The following is a 16,532-nucleotide window of genomic DNA, read 5'->3' as shown; positions in this document are numbered from 1 at the left end:
TCACAAGAAAGTTTGTATGTTTGTATGTTTGATTTTGGTAAATTTGAGTGCAAGTTTCTGCAGATCTCTCTCTTATGGTCTTATAAAATGGATGGGTCTGAATAACGAGTCAGTCCTGAAGGCATGAATAAATGATGCAGAAATACAGGCTCACTGTTAAATAATAAAGAAAATTATTTCCGTGAGGCATTTGGAAGAGCAGGGAAGAAGCATTAGGGAGATGTGTTTGCAGCAAAATGTCTTCTGCCGTAAGAACTGACCTAGTTCTGAGTGTCTGCAGAATATACCTGCCTAAGAGCTTTGCCTTTGTCATGCTGCACATAACTTAATAATATTTGCGATATTTGGCTTGTGTTATAGGCAGTGTACCAGCTTGCAAGCCGCAGCCAGAGGATGGCACCACTGTTTAGCTTTCCTCACTGCCTTGTATTTCTAACAGCACTGATTTTGTCTCTGTCACGTTATGCGATTTTTCTCATATCTTATTTTTTCTCTCATTTTAATTTACAGGATTTAATGGAGCAGCTTGAAAAGCAAGACAAAACTGTTCGCAAGTTAAAGAAACAGTTGAAAGTATTTGCTAAGAAGATTGGTGAACTTGAAGGTACTTTCATATTTTGAGACAAAGAGAGATTTTGGTTTATGTTTTGTGATCCCATCGTCATCATATCCATCTGTCTTAGTGCTCAGGAGGGCATGAGGTCTTCAGTAGCATTAGCCTCTGTTAATTGATTCCAAAAGCAGGAGGTACACTCAGAGCCCTGTGTGTTCCTTTATAAACCTTTAGAAGATTTGTTGTATTTTGAAGCCGTGAGTAAAGGAGATTGATGTTTCTCTGAAGGCAGAAACCATTTGAACATAAAGGAATGTTACCTGGGCTGTTTGTGTCCTCAAAGACAGTATCTGTTTTTGTGAAGACAAAAGCAATACTAAATATGAACCAGGCAGAAATAATTTACCCAGTTTTCCTTTGTGAATTTCTATATCACTGGAGCTGAGAATGCTGAGACTGTCTTTCTCTGCTTGAGGTTTCCTTTCAGAGCTGCTGGCCAAACTTGAATATGAGAATGCTGAGATATGGACTAAGCTAATTTTACTTTTATGAGCGTCAGAGTGAGTTCCCTTAGGATCTTAGGACTGGTGAGACTGAGAGCTTATTATGTCTCTGCATAAGTAAAGTAATTTTATTTGCTAAAAGCAATTAATAAAGTTATAAAGTTGAAGTATGAATTTGTTTTTAAATAATCCTCGTCCTAACCTTTCAGAAGCTTTTTATAGTCATTTGCTTTTTCCATAAACAAGCTTACTGCCTAATGAGTTGTTTTATTGAGTACTAAGATTAAAATCAGTGACTGCGTAGTCTTCAGTGTTTCAGTGTTTGAGAAGAACAGTGATACCGATTTAAACCTGGATTAACAGGAGTATATTGTCCTTTAGTTAGTGGCAGCTCTCCTTGAGCTCCAGTTTGGGTTTCTGCATTTTCTACCCCTTTTGACAGGGGCACACATTTAGCACACTTAGAGGATGCACAATAGCTTGTAATTGCACGCTGCTAGGAGGGCTGTGAGATGAGGATGCAGCTTTCAAGAGGTGAAGCCAGTTCTGCTTTTCAAAAAACAAACAAGCAGCCTCATTAGGCGGAGTGCAGGTGCTGAACGTGATACCGTGAGGCACTGTATGCAACAAGGTGGATATTTCATACATTCTTTTGAAAGGTTACTCAAACTAAGTTTGTTTTTAAAAAGTCTTTCAATATTGTTTGGTTACTACTGTAGAGAAGATCACAGGAGTATTCATACGCAATATGGAGTTGGAAAATGTTTCTGAAAACATTGTTTAGTCTGTGTTTATGACCTAATTAACTCAGAAAGCTGTAGTAGGTCTGGCTGGGATGGAGTTAACTTTCTTCATAGCAGCCTTGTGATGCTGTGTTTTGGATTTGTGGTTAAAACAATGTCGGTAACACACCGGTGTTTTGGCTGTTGCCGTCAGAGCTTGCACACTGTCAAGGTTTTCTCTTTTTTCGCCACTCTGAATTTCTTTTCATTTCCCTCTGAAGTGGGCCAGATGGAGAACATATCACCTGGACAAATCATTGATGAACCTATTCGTCCAGTTAACATTCCACGGAAAGAAAAGGACTTCCAAGGGATGTTAGAATATAAGAAGGAGGATGAACAAAAACTTGTGAAGAATCTTATTTTAGGTAAGCATCTTTCTCACTTGCAGCCTCCTCTGCTCCCACACACTCTAAAAAATGAATGATAAGAACACAGAATTTGCATTAGGAAACAGCTGATTTTGGTTTTGACAGTGTCCAGTTTATCTAAAATTCTGAAATGTCTATTGTAATCTAATCATCCTTCTTGATTAGTACAGTATATATTAATGTGTCTGTGCATTTTTTAGTGGGCAGTTATGTTTTATTCTGTTCTGATATTTTACCAAGAAAGTGGCTCATCTTACTTTTACTTTTAGTTTTTACTGGCCATATATAGATGGTACAACTATAGTACAACTAACTTGGGGAGGTTGCCATTACCACATATAACACCTTCCAATGGCTTTATACTTAACAAAACAATGTGTTTGTTTTTTCCAAGAGCTGAAACCACGTGGAGTAGCCGTCAACCTGATTCCAGGATTACCAGCATATATTTTGTTCATGTGTGTACGCCATGCAGATTACCTTAATGATGACCAAAAAGTGCGGTCGTTGTTGACTTCCACTATCAATGGCATCAAAAAAGTGTTGAAGGTCAGTTAGTAAGCTTGGTTTAGGAAAACATTAATTAAAAATTTGCTTTTGATTTTATGTTAGACGAGTGAGGAAAAGACTTCCAATGAATTGGCTCCGGATTTCTGATCAGTGAAGTCCTCCCACCAAAGCTACAAAAATGCTCTGGGCAATCCTGCTTCAGCAGGGGAGTTGGACTAGATGATCTTTATGGTCCCTTCCAACTCTAAAAATTCAGTGAAATTCAGTGAAAAAGTTGTTAACAAGCAGCAAATCATAGTGATAGCATTCGATCCACATAATACCGCAGATGGTTGGAATTAGTGGAAAAAGAACTACCTTCTTTTTATTTTGAATAGACTTCCTCCTCTGAAGCTGTGCCCGTAAAGCTTTGGATGCAGTTTGCATCCAAAGTGATAGTCTTTGTAATCTAGAATACTTAATTAAAACGTTTCATTTGCAGTTTTGGTTCACAGATTTCCTCATTTGCTTCACCTACAGATCACATTGATGATAATACGCTACTGCCTAAAGTCTTTGCAATGAGTTGGCTAGGAGAGTTTACTCCAGCGGTATCTTGAAAGCAGTACTAAGACATAAATATGCTTCGTGGAGTTTTATAGTTTTTAAATAAAGCTGATGTGCTCAAAACCCAAGCATTTAATCAAGCTACACGTTTTGGAAAAATGTTTAGTAAACAATCCTGTAGGAACTTAAGATATTTATAGAAACTTTTGGACATATTTAAGTGAGTGGAGTGCATGCTACAGAGCTCAAGAAATTTTAATTACTCAGCATATACTAGATTCTATGTTCTTTGGTGAGGAGGGCTTTTTGTTTTATTTTTTTTCCATTTTTCACGCTGCCAAAATGGTTATGATGTAAGTGACACTGCACAAACTGAATTGTTCTCTGCTCCCCCTGCTGGCTCTGCATCATTCGCACCCTCTGCGTTGGGCTCTTCACAAGAGTCATTGTGCAACAGAACGAGTGTTTGGGGAATACAGTCACATTGCCCTGTGATTTCTGCACAGAGCGGTTAGGATGGGTCTGTAAAACACAGAAAGATCATATCTGTGGAAGAAATCATATTTTGAAAGTTTTTGAAAAACATTACAGAAAGCCTTGCTTCTCTAATGTTACTGAAATAAAGTTTTGCAAAACATCAGAATCTGAGTAGCTAAGTAGATTTTAAGTGTTTAATTGTTTACCTAACATTTTATTATTTTATTCCTCCTACCAGTCTTTGTTGAAATGTGTTTGTTTTTATCTTCAGAAAAGAGGTGATGACTTTGAAACAGTGTCCTTTTGGCTATCTAACACCTGCCGATTTTTGCACTGTTTGAAGCAATACAGTGGAGAAGAGGTAAGCAGTGCTCCTACTCCGGTTTCTTTTGCTCTACAGTGAGCACTACTGTAGTAGTGTGAGCACTACTCTTCAACAAATTCCTATCATATATCAAAATCTAGTCAAAGTCTCTTAAAACAGCTATACTTTTTGCAATGATGGTGATGACATCACTGGAAGGCACGGGGAGATAAGATTTGAACCAGTTTCCCTTTATTGCAGGCTGGGGGCCCAGAGGCTAGGTGACATTGTGCTCCTGAAAGTGCCAACTCAGATTAGGTAGAAGAACCTGACTGCTACCATTATGCTGTTTAGTAATGATTCACTGAAGTTCCTATGAAAAAGGCTGTATTAAGCCCTTTAACCCCAGTATGGCTTGCCAGTCTGTGTTTGGAGACTGGCATGCCTCATTTCTTCTTCATACTTAACTGGGATTTTGGCTATAAATGGGTAGGTGAGAATGCCCATGCTGGAGTGGGAGGGAAGGGTCTTCCCTGCCAGAAAGTTCAGAGTTTGGTTCTGTGTCAGATATTTGAATTTGCAAGTCAAGGAAGCAGACATGGCACAAGTTACAATTGAAAAGCAAATCTTAGCTTTCGCGTCAATCAGAAGAACTTCCAAATAAAAGTTTTGAGGGGCTGTGACTATGATTTTGAAAGTATTATTCGTCAGTTGCATGAAAAAATATCAATACTGGTTTTGTGTAATATTTTTGAATTCCATTGAAGCATGTTTGTTATTTTATGAATTCAGGGTTTTATGAAGCATAATACACCTCGTCAAAATGAACACTGCCTCACTAATTTTGATTTAGCTGAATACAGACAAGTGCTGAGCGACTTGGCTATTCAGATCTACCAACAACTTGTCCGAGTGTTGGAAAACATTCTGCAACCCATGATTGGTAAGGCAAAGCTGAACTCCTTAAACTCCACACTGTAGTACCAAAATGAAAACTGTGATGGCAGTGATATGCTATATCTTGTATTTCTTCCTAACCAGTAGAGTTTTATTAGTAGTTCTTGTAGTATTTTGTTTAGAGATGACAAGGACTACACTGAACAGGTTTGGATTAGAGGAAAAACTAAACTGTGGCTGGTTCTTCTAGCAGTGACAGAATAAATCGGTATACTTTATTCATACTTGTCATAAGCTGTGCATTTTCAGGAAGAAACTATTAGGACAGTCTGACATTTATTGCCCTGTGTGTTGGGAAATATCCCGTAGAGAATCTGGACTTTAATTACATGATAATTCATAATTAAAATGAATATGGAGAAAAATGGCTGGTTGTCATTATGGACAGCAGTCAGCAATGATATAGCCAGCAGTGATGAAGCTTACATTCAGAGATTTTATTCATTAAAGTACTTTTCATTTGTCTTGTCAGACAGTACTTTCACACAAATTTTCATTATGCTTTCTGATCACACCATTTAGAAGAACGAAACAGCTCTCAGGTTGCTGACCCTGCTGCTCATATGACCATGGAAGGAAAAAAAGTATTTTGCTGACCTAGAGTTAGACCTTCCTTTCAAACACACAAGCTGGAATCTTTGTAAAAGCCCTGTAAGCTTAGATTTTGCAGAACATAGTGGGACACAGAGAATGGCTGGAACTCACAGTAAAGTGTGACTAGAAGAAAGCCCAGGCTCCTTTTTCTGTGTAAATTCTAAGTTTTGCTGTCTTGCACAATATGCGTGCAAATAGGAATTTTCAGTCATTACAATAATGTTGTCAATCAAATGCAGTTTCAGGAATGCTGGAGCATGAGACAATCCAAGGTGTCTCAGGGGTGAAACCAACAGGGCTGCGGAAGAGAACATCCAGCATTGCTGATGAAGGAACCTACACTTTGGACTCCATTATTCGGCAGCTGAACTCTTTCCATTCAGTGATGTGTCAGCATGGAATGGATCCAGAGCTGATCAAACAGGTTGTCAAGCAGATGTTCTACATCATTGGGGCTGTAACACTTAACAATCTTCTCCTGCGCAAGGACATGTGCTCGTGGAGCAAAGGAATGCAGATAAGGTGGGAGAGCTCATTTTATACTTTCCTTGAATGTGCTGCTGGAAATCTTAGTGAACTCTTGACTCTGAGCATCATTTTGATGGAATAGCAGATACACTTTGAATATTTATTTTTCCACACATAAACAGCTGCAGATGCTGTTAAACTGAATTTTGAGTGGTTTAGTTAAAAAGAGCTTGGTTAATTTAGGCCAAATCCTACCTGGCTTTCAAGGAAATGTGGTAGAAGCGAAACAAAAGTATTTCATCATCAAGTAGCAATCAGAACTGTAGGTGAAATGTTGGTAGTTGCTTTCACAACTCTTAGAGAAGAATAACAAGCTGCTTTCTTTGTTTGCTGGTGGCTCAGTGGATACCTGCTGTGTTCATCCACACTACAGTTTGCTGTATCCTGCGGGTAAAGCCATCTTATTCTATTCCTGCATTTGGCATCAGTTGTCCAATGCATTCTACTGGTATATGCCAGGAAATTTAGCCAAGGCATTCCAGTCCCTCAAGTAACCTTGAAAAGCCTCACTGTTCATCTGCATGGACAACATCTCATTTGCCTTTCTTATACTTGTCACGTTCCTGCAATTAACAGGAACAGAAACAAATGGGAAAAGCTAGTTAGTGGAAGTCTTTGGCCATAGTTTCTAACTGTTTTGGTACGCAATGTATGCTGCCTTAATCAGAAGGAAACGGAAATACAAGAAAAGACAAATGTGAAGGAAAAACATGTAAGGACAAAGAAGAAACACTGGGAAATTGCATGTGCTTTTGATTTGACCATAATCAAGCATTAATGTCTTGATACTCTTACCTCTTTGTACAGATACAATGTGAGTCAACTGGAAGAATGGCTACGTGATAAAAATTTGATGAATAGTGGGGCTAAAGAAACGCTGGAACCCCTCATCCAGGCTGCACAGTTGTTGCAAGTAAAAAAGAAAACGGATGAAGATGCAGAAGCCATTTGTTCGATGTGCAATGCACTGACTACGGCCCAGGTAAGCAAACTCTCGTTGTCTGTCCTACTGTCACTTCTAAGCAGGTCTCTGCTCTGATGGTGTTTGCTGTGCCTGCCTGCACTGCTGTTGTGCATGGATCTAAGATTTCTTACTTTGTTTTGAAGATTTCTTACTTCCTTTAAAGTAAACCAGATTAAATTGCAGGGGTAAAAAAAGACCAGATCTTTTCTGAGGTCTGATGTTCAAGATAAGTTTTTGACCAAATGAGAGGAAGCTCAATAGATTGTGCAGTGTGTAGTACTATACATAGTCTCTTAGTTTGTGAAAATCCTTAGAGAAAACTCTTCACTCTAAGACACCCCCGTACTGCAGGCAGCTCTGCCCAGGATACTAGGAAATGATCTTCCTGCCATCAGTGTTAGTATCCAGTTAAGCTAATGGACAATTCACACAGAGCTGCTGTCTCAGGGTCTGCAAACAAAAGTGTTAAGTTACTGCACCCATTAGCCACAGAAAGGCTGAACCAAGTGTATCCCAGTAAACAGCTGAAGACTTCTATTTATGAAAGCTTAGATTTTTGTACAGATTAGGTGCACTTATTCTTTCAACCGTGCTACATTTGCATAGACCTAGTACAGGAATAACTGGATCCAAGCATTTTTGGTGTCAGGAAAAGGAAGAAATGTCCTCATTTCTTTCACAATGGTGTCAGCACCAGCGGTTGCGTTGATACAACTGTTTTAATTTAGTAGTTCACATTGCTGGAAAATCTGTTAGTTTTGTACTGAAATAAGTTAAAATTCCTCATGCTTCAAGTCTCTTAACTTTGTTAAAAAGTTTTGCGTGGTTTTTTTTTTTTAAAGAGAATACTGTAAACAATGAGAATTTTTTATAAATTTTACATGTTTAACCCATATTATTACTTACAGTTTTTGTGTTGCTGTTCTTTCTGGTAGTGACTTTAGCCCTGTTTTTAGAGAAGCAGCTCACTCTCTCTTGAAAAATAGTGAAGTCAAGACTCTCTTGAATGGAAGCTACAGAAGGTCACAATAGGGTCAAAATTAGGGAGAGAAATACAGCATGTTTCTAGGGGGTGTAAGAACACAATCAGTTACTTGTCATCTGATTTTTCCGTAGTTTGGTATTTTCCACACACATGTAGAATTTTAGAGTTTCTACCTCCAAAGAACACACGTTCTGAAGGAGGCAGTCACATAACACAGCATTAAGCAGGTGATGGAGTTCTGTATGAATCAATAAAGCAAAAAATAACAAATACTTGTAAAGAATTTTCTTTTTAAAATAGCTAATTTAAAAAGTATATCATTAGTAACCATGGAAGCATCTGTTGATTCATCAGCAAAATGAACCTAAGAATGGTTGTTCTTCTTCACAGATTGTAAAAGTTCTGAATTTGTATACTCCAGTTAATGAGTTTGAAGAGAGAGTCTTGGTATCGTTTATACGTACAATACAGGTAAGGCTATATCTTTTCATCAAAAATCATCTATTTCTAAGAACCCCCCTGATGAGGCAAAATAGGTTGCGTCCTGAAATATGTTCAGGAGTCTGAAGTAAACTAGGCTTTTTAGCTCTCATTTTTTAGCTATTTTGAAAAGGTGACGTGAGCCTTAAAATTTTAAGGTGTCACAATTTACTGCCCCCAGGCTTACATAAAAATGATAGCTTCCCTGTTCGTATGTATGAAATTTTTGGAAGGTGAGAGGTTTTTGTGCTTATAAATATTTGTGTATGTAAACACACTTGTATGCCAACTTTTCAAGCGGTAACATTTATATATGCAAATTTGATTTTGTCAGACCTGTGTCTGCATGAGCAGTTCAAACTTCTTTGAAAACAGAGGCCTATGTTCACTCCAAAGTTGTTCATTTAGCCCTTCTAGTTTTATATATATCGATGAAAATGAAATATTTTGAAAACTCCAAAGAAAAGCAGCCAGTAGAGCAAAATAAAAGAAAGATAGATGATCTGTCTAGTTTGTTAGAAATCGAATTACATTACTAGCAGGATGAGGGAGATTGGGAAGGTAGAACTGAAATAAAACTATAATTCCACTTACTGAAAAGATGCAGTTACCAGATAATGGGCAAATTCTTCCTTTTGCAGGAAATCTGAGTATCTTCTGATTGCATTGTAAGGGGGAGATACGCAGAACCAAAAGTGAAGAAAGTAACTACAGTTTAATGGCACAATTGTTGCAAATGTGTTGGGTCAAACTAGCATAGAGTGTGTGTCTGTACACACACGTGTATCTGGAATCACAGATGAGATACTACCTCTTTGCAAGCTGATTATTATCAATGAAGTGGCTAAATGCTAATGTAATCCCTTTCTTATCTTTGCAGATGCGTCTGCGAGACAGGAAGGACTCTCCTCAGTTGCTCATGGATGCTAAACATATCTTCCCTGTTACTTTTCCATTTAATCCATCCTCTCTGGCATTAGAAACCATTCAGATACCAGCCAGCTTGGGCCTGGGCTTCATATCACGTGTCTGATCCCAAGGATGTGGTGTCCGTTGTTAGATGGAGAATCAGTTGCCTGATATCTGTACCTGTTAAAACATAGTGAGCCACTGAAAACACATTTTCTGAACAAACAGCCTATATATGCCCAGATCTGTAGTAAAAGTAGCTGGAAAACTACATAACAGCACCACAGATTGAAGGCTAATAGAAAGATGTGCATTTGTGTTCATTCATTGCATTTATGAGGACATCACTGATTCATACATTTCCAGAATATGGAAATCAGGCTTGGACAAAAATTGTGTCTTCAGCTGTCTAGAGACATTTTTAGATCTTTAGTAACATATTTAAATAGTGTAAATTAAACTCCATATGTAATCTTCTCATAGGCAGGGACCAACAGGGACAGTCACAGTCCTGACCACGGGAGACTTGAAAGTAAGGCATTTTATAGTAGAATACACAGTCACTTGGGAGCCTGTTACATTTAATTTGTAAAAACTGGAATGGAGAAACACAAACTGGCAATATATAAAACATTTTCTTAAACCACTTCCTTATTTATGTCAGTTTGACATAAATTCTAGTGATAAGTCTTATAGCTCACTATATGCTGTAACTTAGGTGTTCATTTGTTAGTACTGTGGTTTACCAAGCATACTAAATCGCTGCTGCATATTGTGTTCTTTTAAATGTATGACAGTATCATACTAAGCACTAAAAATAAGATATTTCTTTTTTTTGTTGTCAACCTTATTTACAGTCTGATGCAGTCTGTTATTTTAACTGGATTTTTGCAAGTGATATCAAATAACACCCATAGAGGAAAATGGTAACTAAGCACAAGTAGCACACTGGAAATTACGTTTAGTTATTTTTAAAAGTAGTTAGCTAAAAATACAGAATCTTGAAATAAATGATCAGAAGTCAATAATGATTTTAGTATTTATTTAGATTTTGTTGTCTGTCTAATGTTCTTCTTTGTTGATAGACCCCAGAGATGACGTTCTGTATTTTGAGTATAATCTCTTTTGTTTTGTTGCCACTTAAAGAGAGTATTCTTTCCTACTGGGATTTTGAGAGGAAGAACTTTAATAGAAAATTTCTGCATTAGCCCAAGGCTGTCATTCTTTGAAAGGCTGACTAACAAGAACATTAAGTAGGTTTTGACTATGATGCTGTCACTTGACTATGATTCATGCAGATTTAATGGTTGGAGACCCAAAGTGCATAATGAGAAACTGAGTTATTTTGGATATTGCACGTTACTGGAAAGATTTTTCTGTCTCACACATCTTGGGTTTGCTATATAGAATTCACATTTCACAATGTGCAACATAAGTGCAGAAGCCTTGCTTAAGGTTCCAATTCTGAACTTTAAAACAGGAATTTTGTGGTGTATGGCTCAAATATACATGTAAAAAAAAAGCCACACACATTGCTCAATTGCATTGTGCAATATTTTTTATGAATTATAATAACTAGCAACTTAGCATTAATATTAATTTCTTTTAAAATACAGAGAAATGATCTAGAGGTACACTATTAGACTATTTGGTACTAATCCGTTTGCCTGCAACCTCACAGAAAAAAATGTGCAGTTAAGCAAACTGAAACATTTCAGTTATGTTTTATTTAAGAGGTAGACATGCTGTTTGTAGGGTTCCTGAAATCGGTAGTAAAGACAACCTAAACTTTGTCAGTATCATTTTAAGACGATCATGTTGTCTTATTTTCAAATGTATATGCCCCATATTACGTTTGATGGATCATGCCAGTACTTCCAAGAACCTAATACTGCATTGCATAAATGTTTTGAATGATCTTTGCTAAATGATTTAGATTTTTTCCTGTGCATGGTATACCAAACACTCTTTTTTAATGTTACTTGATTTCTGAAACTACAGCTACTGTTAAGAGGCTCCAAATAAGGTATAATGTAGTTTTCAGGCTTTTAGGGGTACTGTACTTGTAAGAATGTAATGGGAAAGCCTTCACATCCAGTAATGAGGTTAGGAAAGAAAATAGGTGAGAACATGCTGACCTCCAAATTTTTTCTCCTATTGAAAAACAAACAATTGGCATTACAGTATGCTCATACTGTAGATCAGGAAACGTATCCACTACTTAAGCATTAGTGTATTAAAATGTATGCCTAAATGTATTTTTGTTTATTTTTTAAGTTTGTTTACCTGTAAAAAGCCTTATTGTATCTTGTTTCCTTAAAAAAAAAGTAGTGTTTAGTAATTTATAGGTATTATCCTTAAACTCAGTGGTTTGACTGGTATTACTTTTATATCACATTAAAAGTATATGCTGCTTGACATGTTTTAAAGGAAAATATTTTTAAGTTGGAATAGATGTGTAACTGGTAATTCATCTAACATTTTACATGGCAGTATTTTACATGCACTTTTCAGAAGTAAAATTTTAGTGTAAGTGTATAATAGATCTTTCACCTTAGGATGAATATCTCTTTAACCATGGAATATAATGCAGAATTATTTTAACAACTTTTTTTTTTTTTCCTTTGAATCAATGTTATGCTCTTTTAATGTGGACATATCTTTTATATTTTAATTTATTATCTATTGCTATGATAGATCTTATCAGATGCTGGAAAAATATTTGTCAATGACCCCTTAGAATTATATACAGTTATTCTAGAGATTTTGCACAAGAATTACCTCATTCAGTTTTGTGTATTTTTATTCCAGTGATCATTTTATTCTGATGTTTAGGACACGGTCTTCTATCCAAATTTTGAAAAATTGCTTCTCAGACTTCAATCTGGGATGGAATGTGGAAGTGCTTAAGTTCATTAAATGTGATTAATCTATTCTATCTATCACAGGAAAAAATAGGGTCAACTTCAATGTTGAAAAGTGGATTGATATCCAATAACATTTGTTCCCAACTTGGAAACACCAGCATTTGCAATTTGAAGGTCTGTGTAATTTGTGATTTAAACTGAACACATTTCAAATACCGTACAAAAACTATGAGTAAACACTTGTTTTTTTAAGATGCTGATAATTCATGTGATAAATAAAAGCCTTTAAACGTAGGTTTTCACTTGATGCCACTCCAGTACATAGATGAAAACCAAAACTTTGTCAGAATGACCTGAGCTCTGATCTGTTGTAGTGTCTGATGTTGTACTTAGTAAACGTATGCATCATAAAACCTGTAGCCTAATAGCTATCACTGGAAAACGTCCAAATAAAAATACAACTGTAAGATTTGCTTTGGGGTCTTTTCTTTCCTCATTTGGTTGGTTGCTTGTCCATAAGCTGTGTGCTGGCATAGTCCCCAGACGATGCTCCAGGTTCCCTCTGCCTCCATGGCAGACTTGGTGCCAAGGGAGTTGGTTAAAATCTGAGGATTGTACAAATATCCACCCAGATACCAACAGGGTGCCGTAAACCACTGGGCGTATTTGAAAATACTTTGTTTGATATAACCCACTTTGCTAGGATATTTTGTCACCAACTACTAACTGTTACTGAAATAAGAATTAAGATTTGTACTTGGCTAAAACGTTGTCTTCTGTGCTGTGACAATTCCTGGGCTCCGGCGGGCAGGGAGGGCTCCTGGTTCCCTGGGCACGTATCCCCCGGGCAGCGCCTGGCTCTGTGTCTGTTCACATCTGCTTCCACATAAAGGGTATTTAATTATAATACTTGTTAGTGCCCTAAGCTTACTAAATGCATTCTGAGTTGTTTATCTTGTTCTAAGTTTGTCAGAGAAACTCCTTCATGGTGTCTTATTAATGAATGAATGTTCCTTTTTCCCTGCATGGCCAGGAACGGCTCCCCTCGCGATCCCTCGGGCAGCTAGGAAATGGAAGATCAACAAGGATTTTTAAATTTCCTTTCCTTTGTTTACGTATTAACAAGTAAACTAATTATAACATCATACAATATTAATGGCAAAGTACATTTCTTTCTACAAGCATTCAGCGTACAGTGCTGTATACCAGTACACTGGATGGCAACAAATTACTGCAAGGAAAGAGAATAATGAGAAAACTGCAGAAAAGATTGGGATTTGCAGGCCTTAAAAGCAAGCAAGGTGATAAACACAGTGCTCCTGACCACCTACCCCTAACGGAGGCTCCTCAGCACCTACTTTTCCTGGCGCAGAACCAGACACTGCCCAGCGCTCGGAGCTATTTCTAACCCCGTCCCTCAGGATGTACCCAGGACGGCAGCCCTGCCAATATGGCGATTGGGGCTACTCCCCATCCCGCTATACTTACATACCTCTCAGAATTGGGAGCTGGCGTGCAAGCTGCCCGCATAAAAACCCCGGCACGACTAGGAACCCTTCGCCCGGGTGCCGCTGGTCACTGAGGCGAGCAGCGCGGGGGACCGCCTCCCTCCTCGGCGGGGAAGGGCCGCTCCCGGGCGGGTCAGTCCCTGGATCCGGCCCGGCCCCGCCCCGCTTCCACACGCCTCGGGGGCGGACCGCGGCCACCTGCTCCCTGCCGAACCGGCCGCGGCACGTCTGTCCCCGCCGGCGGCCCCATGGCGCTGGCCGAGCTCTACACCCAGGTGAGCGGGGCCCTGAGGGGGAGCGGGGCGCCATGGCAGCGGCGGCGCCTGAGGGGGAGCGGGGGCGCCTTCTCCCGCCGCCGCCGAGGGGGTGACGGCCGCCCCGAGAGGGGAAGGAGAAGGAGAGGGGTGACCAGGCCGGGCGAGTAATGCCAGGCTCGCTGGAGAGTGCCTGTGCTTTTTTGTGCTTTCTGGGGTATTAAAAGGTTGAGCCATTGGTGTTTCTGACAGAGTTGGCTGGGTTGGACCCGACGGAGGGAGCGCGTCCCCTCGGTGTGAGGGCGCCTCGCCTGTATGCCACAGCTATAAAATCCCAGGGCAGCGTGCGAAAACGCTTCTTTTTTGAGAGAAATACTTCCTTTTTGGAGACTTTTGGCCTTCAGGTGTAGGTCTCTGAGGTGCTGGCCAGTGATTAGGCAATTTTAAAGTTTTAACAGCACTTTCCTGGCCGCTTAATCGTGGAGAGTGCACTCTTTTTGTTAGGCAAATATTGAATAAGTTTGGCAGAACTGGGCACTGAAACAAAGATTCTTCCTCCTTAATGTGGCTGCTGTATTTTTTTTTTTTTGCACAATTATTTCCCCTTTTCCTGTAGTCACCAGAGTGTTGTGACATACAACTTGTTTGCTTAGCTTTAAATAACAAAATTAATATGCATATGTTACAGATTTATAAGCCTGTATCTCCTCTATCGCAAAAGCAGCTGCCATAATAAACTCCTGTTTAGCCCTGTGCTTCACTGGTATTTATTAATTCACTTTGTTGGTACCACACTGAGCAGCAGAATGAACAAATGGGGTTTTTTTTTTGATCAGGAATAATGTTGGGCAGGTGAAGGGGAGGAAGGATTGTGGGTGTAACTTGATACGAAAATGAGCAAACTCTCTTCTGTTTACTTGTAAGGCAGGGTTTGGAGAAGGCGAACTTTGGCAGGCTGGGTACATTTGCCAATGGAGGCTCCTGGAACTGCAGGGACCTTTTCTGAAGAATCAGTACTTTGATCACATGCTTTTTCCTCCCTTTCTTGTCCATGACCCAGTGCATTTCACTTTCTTACATGGGAACACGCTATGTGCTCCTGAGGTTGTTTGATGGTGATATTCTTGACTCACACAGAGTAACAGCAAATAAAGAATTCAGTTTAACAGCTGTGAATAGATAAGTATTTTTCGTAAGTCAGGAAATCAGCATAGTGTAGGAATGGCAGAAAAGTCAATTTATACTTCTTTACACATGGAAAAAACAAGGTTAAAACTGATTTCATTTAGCTGTGTCTTTCATTTTCCCGTTAAGTAGATATTTGTGAAGCTGGGTTTGTGTCCCTTTGGTCAGATAGGTGAAAACTTTGTCATCATAGTGGTTTGGTGTTGTTTAGAAAAGATCTTTGTGATTTTGGATATTGTGTGAAAAAATGCCATCATGCTGAAGGCATCTGCAAAGAGGTGTCATGAAAGTTGCTGAGGTTTTGATTAGTGTTTATCACCTGACATACACACCAGGTTGGCGTATGGTTGACCAGAAAGGTCAATCTCCATCCTTCAAGATGCCAAAAACTCAACTGGAGAGGTCGCTGAGCAACTCAAGCTAACTTGCAGGACGTCCCTGTGAAAGTCCCTCTTACCCTAAATCGTTTGGTGCTGATCCTTGGGGTTAGAGTTGAGAATGCTGCTGTTGAGGTACAGTGCAGTTTGTGGGGACCTCTGCAGGCATCCATGGTTGATGATGTATTGAGTGGGGTTCCGGGGACAGAGACCCTCATGTTCTGAGGATCTGCTGGAGCTTCCAGGGTTTCCTTCAAGAGGAGAAAAAGTCACTTGTGCCAAAACCAACAGTTGCAACACCAAAGTGAGAAGATATATGAGTCTCCAAGGTATCTGTGGGTATGCTAACACTTAATAAAATCCCTGACTAATGTTCATTTTTCATGTTGGCAGCTGTAGCAGTTCTCACGGGTTTATTTAAACACAGTTGGTTTAAACTGAGTGAATATAGGTAGAGTAGGGGAATTAAATGAGGGCTATCAAAACAGAAAGATGCTGGAAGAAGATTCTGTGACATAGTTGCTTGTGCAAGTAGGGACTGAGTGATTCTGTGCTCTCTAGTGTTACTTTATCACAAATTAGAGGAGAGGTGGCCCATAAGAAGCTCAGTACTAGCATATACTGGTGATTTTCAGGCTTTTTTTCTGACATCACTGCCCTTCCTCCTGTCCTCTCCTTACATCCAAATGTAGTCTTCTGTGTTATCTTCATTGCCAACTGAGATACAGGCAATACAGTATTAAAAATGCTGTGCACCAAGGTTTAAGGAAGATGGTGATGTCAGACATAATCTCAAACTGCAAATCCCTGAACAGAAGTGATTTCCCTGTTACTAAACCAGTGTCTGTTTGTGCATAGTTGATGCATTAGGAAGACTT

The 16,532-nt window shown here is 39.1% G+C and overlaps 2 protein-coding genes across 2 annotated transcripts in view; both read left to right on the top strand.

Moving 5' to 3' along the window:
• MYO5A (myosin VA) overlaps window positions 1-12,795 on the top strand; it is a 96,008-nt gene extending 83,213 nt beyond the window's left edge. Inside the window, exons 35-43 of the mRNA XM_074155805.1 lie at window positions 511-604; window positions 2,060-2,206; window positions 2,604-2,758; window positions 4,014-4,103; window positions 4,839-4,989; window positions 5,837-6,119; window positions 6,933-7,107; window positions 8,465-8,545; window positions 9,435-12,795. Coding sequence (XP_074011906.1) covers window positions 511-604; window positions 2,060-2,206; window positions 2,604-2,758; window positions 4,014-4,103; window positions 4,839-4,989; window positions 5,837-6,119; window positions 6,933-7,107; window positions 8,465-8,545; window positions 9,435-9,587 — 1,329 coding nt within the window. The 3' untranslated portion in view covers window positions 9,588-12,795. The remainder of the gene's footprint in view (window positions 1-510; window positions 605-2,059; window positions 2,207-2,603; window positions 2,759-4,013; window positions 4,104-4,838; window positions 4,990-5,836; window positions 6,120-6,932; window positions 7,108-8,464; window positions 8,546-9,434) is intronic.
• Window positions 12,796-14,086: 1,291 nt separating this feature from the next.
• Window positions 14,087-16,532, top strand: part of MYO5C (myosin VC) — a 35,309-nt gene continuing 32,863 nt past the window's right edge. Inside the window, exon 1 of the mRNA XM_074155951.1 lies at window positions 14,087-14,113. Within this exon, the coding sequence (XP_074012052.1) occupies window positions 14,087-14,113 (27 nt within the window). The remainder of the gene's footprint in view (window positions 14,114-16,532) is intronic.

The sequence above is a fragment of the Numenius arquata genome, chromosome 11 (assembly GCF_964106895.1).
Source record: "Numenius arquata chromosome 11, bNumArq3.hap1.1, whole genome shotgun sequence".
Classification (NCBI taxonomy): domain Eukaryota; kingdom Metazoa; phylum Chordata; class Aves; order Charadriiformes; family Scolopacidae; genus Numenius; species Numenius arquata.
Note: the sequence above shows the minus strand (reverse complement) of the source record. Positions and strands in the feature narration are given on the sequence as shown.